Here is a 6,000-nt window from a genome sequence, read left to right as displayed (position 1 = left end):
AAACAGCTTTGAAAATGCTGATGTGGTACACTCACACAACTTTCCTTGCTCATATTTGAAACTACGATCAGACTTTTGTATATGTGTATATATTGTTTTCGGAGTACTTTTTCCTTTGTGTAAATTGTGAAATTCGATGATTTTTTTAGTCGTCATTTTTTTAAAGTCGTCAAAACAGCTGTTCTACAGATAAAATATCTCGACTATGTGTTCTTTTTATGAACTGCTCTACCTACCTACCTCATGCACGAGAAGGAGGTTACAAAGTCCATTTCTCAAGGATGGGGTGGACCCCCCTTTAGTTTCCCAGAAAGGAGACTCATGCCAGTTAATAGAGCTATATTATAATAACTATAAATAACTATATAGAGTATGAATTTGAAGAAAAAAAATGGTCAAGTTATTTTAAGAAAATCGTGAAAAACATGTTCTTTTTAGTAATTATCCGCCATTTTTCTCAAGTATATTTGGAGCTCCTGCAATTTTCTCAGAAATGAGACTCATGTCAGTTGATAGGGCTTATAAATAGCTATCCATAGAAAATCGTTAGAGCCGTTTTCGAGTAAACAGTAAATAACATGGTTTTTTAGTAATTATCCGCCATTTTTTCCGCCATTTTGAATTAAATTTTATTGAATTTCTTATTGTCAGATCCTCATGGTATAAGGACCTTAAGTTTAAAATTTCAAGTCAATCGGTTGATTAGGAATGGAGTTATCGTGTTCACAGACATACACACATACACACACACACACACACACACACACAGACCAACACCCAAAAATCATGTTTTTGGACTCAGGGGACCTTGAAACGTATAGGAAACTTGAAATTAGGGTACCTTAATTTTTTTTGGAAAGCAATACTTTCCTTATCTATGGTAGTAGGGCAAGGAAAGTAATAAATTGTGACTAACGAAGATTTACTGGATAACGCTTCGATGGTGAGGAATCAGGTGATACGTTTGACTGTCAAAATAAAAAATGAAACTAACCAAGCCTTCCGGCCATGAGAGCCTTAGTTTATTTATGGGATTGACTCGTATCAAAACTAAACTCATTCTGACCATGAGAGCCCCAGTTTATTCACTTCAACCAATGAAATCAACTCTTCAATATTATCCATGCATCATGTAACTTTATGGGACTGACTGACTTATATTTTATTATATTTCAGGTTGTCCGTGCTGATATGAAAGAACTGGTTGACCTGGATCTGGGTGGAGCTCCCTACGGATACACTCCTTTCTGTGAGAGCAGAACAACTATGGATGGCTTCAGGTTGGTTTCATTTTTTGAAATATTATGGAGAGAATCATCTCAACAAAAGAAAATATTTGTTGACCGAGCGAAGTGAGGTCTAAGATTCAAGTCGACTGTTTGGCATTTCTCTTAATGTTTAAATGTTTATATGTTGCGCATTTATGGCGAAACGCGGTAATAGATTTTCATGAAATTTGACAGGTATGTTCCTTTTTTAATTGCGCGTCGACGTATATACAAGGTTTTTGGAAATTTTGCATTTCAAGGATGATATAAAAAGAAAAAGGAGCCTCCTTCATACGCCAATATTTGAGTAAAAATCAGACTATAGAATTATTCTTCATAAATCAGCTGACAAGTGATTACACAGATGTGTGGAGAAGCCAGTCTATTGCTGTATTTCCATAAGGTCTATAGTTTCAGTCAGGTACTTGTGGATGAGAATACTGCGTGAGGTCTACTGTTCACAGAACTACTAGTATAGATTTTTGTTTCTAGGGAATCCCTTAAAGGAGGTCCCTACCCTAACCTGTGATATTTCTCCCAATCCATAAATTTGTGTCCGATTCTCAGTACAAACATGACTTGGTTAGCTGTCCTGTCGGTCAGTACAAAACTTATTGCAAGAGAAATATAATGCGTGCGCACTACTCTATTCCCCTCATGCCTCTCGCCTCTGCAATTTGAACCCTATTTTTGTGACTGAAGCATCTATTATAATCTAATCTGATCATTCAGACTTATCAGATCAGCTCTTCAGACTGTTAATGAATGTGAACAGGAAGATAAATAAGTTCCATTGAAGATATGAAATGAGCAGTTTTGATAAAAGAGGCATATTTTGAAATAAACAGTTATGATAAAAGAAGCATACATAAAATTGATGTTCCTTATCATATTACGTTGAGAAAGATTTTGAAAAGTCTCAATCACATTTCACTTGAGCTTTTCAATATACTGCCATTCTCGTGGAGTTCTACAGAAATTCAGATTTAAATCTGATCTTGGAAGCCTCCTCCTGCAAAACCCTCTCTACTCTCTTGGAGACTTCTTTTAAATGCAAATGGAATTTTTTTAAAACGTTGAAGGCTTTATCAATTTTCAACATTCTGTAAAATTGACTGGTGCTTTTTATGTGCGATTCTATGAAAATTTTATTTCAATGAATGTACAATGTATTATAATAATTATTGTCATTACTGAAGTTTCCAACTGCCATGTTACTTTGATACTTGAATATCAGCTAATGTTAATAAATAATATTGAATATCAGCTAATTTTAATGCGCTTTAAAGGAATGAAACATTCCTATTCTTATTCATTGTATTGTGATGACTATTTTAAAAATGCGATAAATATAAATTGATAATCATGATCAAAATGTGTTAATTTGGTCAGGTTTTGGAAGCACGGCTACTGGAGGAATCACTTGCAAGGCAGACGTTACCATATTAGTGCCCTTTATGTGGTTGATCTCAGACGATTCAGAAAGATAGCAGCCGGTGACAGACTGAGAGGCCAATACCAGGCTTTAAGTCAGGATCCTAATAGTCTTTCAAATTTGGATCAGGTTAGTTAACTTGATTATTGATTATTTTTAATGTAGTTTTGAAGCAACTATGAATAACTTAAAATTAATTATTAAATAGTAGATCATGGTTATCTATCGTCTCTACCTCTTTATCGTCTTTAATCGTCTTTCTAATAAATTAATGATCAGTAGATTAGGGTAACCTAATGAGTAGAGAACAGTAGAAACATGTCGAGTTTTTAAAATAAATCCAAACTCTAGTTAATTAGTTTGAAAGAGATTATTTGTTACTATGATGTTGTTTGTACATACTATGATATAAATGAATCAATTTAAAAAATGAACATTTTCTTGTGAAAATATTTTTATTGCATTATTATTGGTGAGGAAGCCTGTTGTTATCTCCCTTCACACTCGCTTGTAGTTTATTTTATTTCTGCTGATGATGCCCATTTCCGCCTATGACTTGAGCATGAGTAATGAGGTTATAAATGATTCAATTGAATGTCAGACAGATTGGGAATCAAACCCGTGACCGGTTTAAGTATAGCAGACTGTACTTGCGATGTTCCAGAACCCAAGTTCATACAGACTTTTCCTTCTCTTTTCATTTTCATTAATTTATTTTTTCTTTTCTTTATTCATGATTTAAGTTAGCATCACCCTGGACAGGTCCCTCTCTTTTAACCAGCATCTAAGGAATGTAGCAGCCAAGTTGAAGACGAGAAAAAACATCATTAGGAAACTATGTGGCACAACTTGGGGCTCATCTTCCTCAACTCTGAGGTGCTTTAGTCTGGGCCTGGTGTATGCTGCTGCTGAGTACTGTGCATCTTCCTGGATCAACAGTTGTCACACTCACCTTGTAGATGTGCAACTGAATAATTCAATGCGAATAATTACAGGAGCCTTACGATCCACTCCAGTTTCCTGGCTCCCAGTGCTCAGCAGCATACTCCCACCTCCTCTTCGCAGAGCGCAAGCTCTCCTTCGGCTCTATGAAAGGATTTCGTCTAATCATCTACTACCAATCCATCAGGCCATTCCTGATTTATATAGAAGGGAGCTGAAGTCCAGAAGCCAGCGGTCAGGATGGCAGAGCAATTGAGAGATGAGAGGTTCTCTCTGAAAAGAAGATGGAGAGAGGAGGTGCCCCCCGGAATACCGGAGAGCTATTTCTCATGCACTAGGCCTCCTGGTTTCGAGCTCCCCCGGCGCATCTGGGTGACACTCAACAGAATTCGAACCCAGCATTGGAGATGCAATGCATCATTTTTCAAATGGGGACTTGGAGACTCCCCAGTATGTGACTGTGGGGCGATGGAGCAGACAGTGCACCATATTATATATTATTTGAGTGTGAGAGACGTGCCTACCTGGGCAAGGCTAACGACTTCACTGTAGCCAGTCCCCAGGCAATACAGTATACTTCATCCCTCGACGTGCACTTATAAAAGTGTGAACTTTAAAAATTTGACAAAAAATGCCATACGCTAAATAAATAATTAATTTAACATTTTCTGATGTCGGCTAACCCATTTTACATAATTTACAAATTAAAGAAAACAGGAATTTCTTTCTATTTCTTCTGATTCAAGATAAATTGATGTTTGCTGGTGCAATCCAGTATTAGTCAAGATTTACTTTCTATTAATATTTCAAAAATGTATTAATGATTTCATATCAATATTCAACTAATTGATTACTATAAGTTTTTTGTCATTTTGTACAGGACTTGCCAAACAACATGATACATCAAGTTGCCATAAAATCGTTGCCACAAGAATGGCTGTGGTGTGAAACGTGGTGTGACGATGAGTCAAAGAAATCTGCAAAAACTATAGATTTGGTAAGTTACCAAGGATACCATTTTACCTGAAAACCATTCTACAACAGAAAATAATTGAATTTTAAATTATTGTTCATATCAATTACAACTATTTTACAAATTCATCTAATTTTCATTAAAAAAAATTACGTACAATAAATATATCTAAAACTTACTCCTCTAATATTTGAGTAGTCCGAGTTTACAAGAGGAATCTTGGAATATTATTGCAAACTTGGATGATTGTATAAATAATCCCATTCCTTATCAGATACATGTGAAAGTTATTTGTTATATTATAACATAGACAGTATTAAATGAATTTCAGTTCATACTTTGTAAATTTGAGTGAAGATAGCTATCGATATTGTCGGTTATTATGTACATATCAGAGTATAATCCTTTAGAGAAAATATTGTTTTATAAATGAAATCTTAATGTAGTCTAATCTAGAAACGTGCAGGAAACTCTGTAATCTCAAAAAATAAAGCTAGTGATCCAATATTATCATTGTCATGAATCCAACTCGAAACGTGCAGGAACGCTCTGTAATCTGCAAGAATAAAGTTAGTGATCCAATATTATCATTGTCATGAATCCAACTCGAAACGTGCAGGAACGCTCTGTAATCTGCAAGAATAAAGTTAGTGATCCAATATTATCATTGTCATGAATCCAACTCGAAACGTGCAGGAACGCTCTGTAATCTGAAAGAATAAAGTTAGTGATCCAATATTATCATTGTCATGAATTCAACTCGTATTAATATGCTTTAGTGTAACAACCAATAATCTAATATAATTTTATAAAAAAGTAAATTCGTATGGCTTCTGGTTGGTGGAGAGTCCCTTCTCGAAGGCTATTTAATATTATTTAATGCGACTATAGTAGATACTCTTCAATAATTGTAAGATTTGTGTTTTTTATGAATTAATGTTTCATTTTGCAGTGTAACAACCCTCTAACTAAAGAAGCCAAACTGACGGCAGCCATGCGAATTGTAGACGAGTGGAAAGATTACGATGCCGAAATAAAAGCCCTGCAACTGAAGTTGGGTGCCACTGAAGAACACGAAGAGGAAGACCACAGTGATCAACAGACACACGATAAAAATCAAGGTAATTTATCTTTAATCAAAATTCCTTAGATATGATGTTTCGTTGTTTGACGCTTTATCATATCATTTGAAATACCGAACTAAATAACTTGAAATTTAATTGCATTCTCCTAAAAGTACTTAGAGCTGTAGTGAGGTCCAAGTTATGATGGCAGTGGAGAAAGATAGAAGGACAACGTTGCCAAACTTCTGTCTTGTCAATGCCTGATACAGGCATTGAGGTTGAGTGGTAGAGAGGACTTAAAAGTCCTAACTCCGCCTA

At 35.3% G+C, this 6,000-nt stretch overlaps 1 protein-coding gene across 1 annotated transcript in view; it reads left to right on the top strand.

The window, feature by feature from the left end:
- Positions 1-6,000, top strand: part of LOC111048444 (UDP-glucose:glycoprotein glucosyltransferase) — a 59,838-nt gene that overhangs the window by 51,417 nt on the left and 2,421 nt on the right. The window contains exons 24-27 of the mRNA XM_039440384.1: positions 1,177-1,280; positions 2,661-2,832; positions 4,526-4,642; positions 5,571-5,739. Coding sequence (XP_039296318.1) covers positions 1,177-1,280; positions 2,661-2,832; positions 4,526-4,642; positions 5,571-5,739 — 562 coding nt within the window. The remainder of the gene's footprint in view (positions 1-1,176; positions 1,281-2,660; positions 2,833-4,525; positions 4,643-5,570; positions 5,740-6,000) is intronic.

The sequence above is a fragment of the Nilaparvata lugens genome, chromosome 13, assembly GCF_014356525.2.
Source record: "Nilaparvata lugens isolate BPH chromosome 13, ASM1435652v1, whole genome shotgun sequence".
Classification (NCBI taxonomy): Eukaryota; Metazoa; Arthropoda; class Insecta; order Hemiptera; family Delphacidae; genus Nilaparvata; species Nilaparvata lugens.
This window is presented reverse-complemented; position numbering and strand designations above follow the sequence as displayed.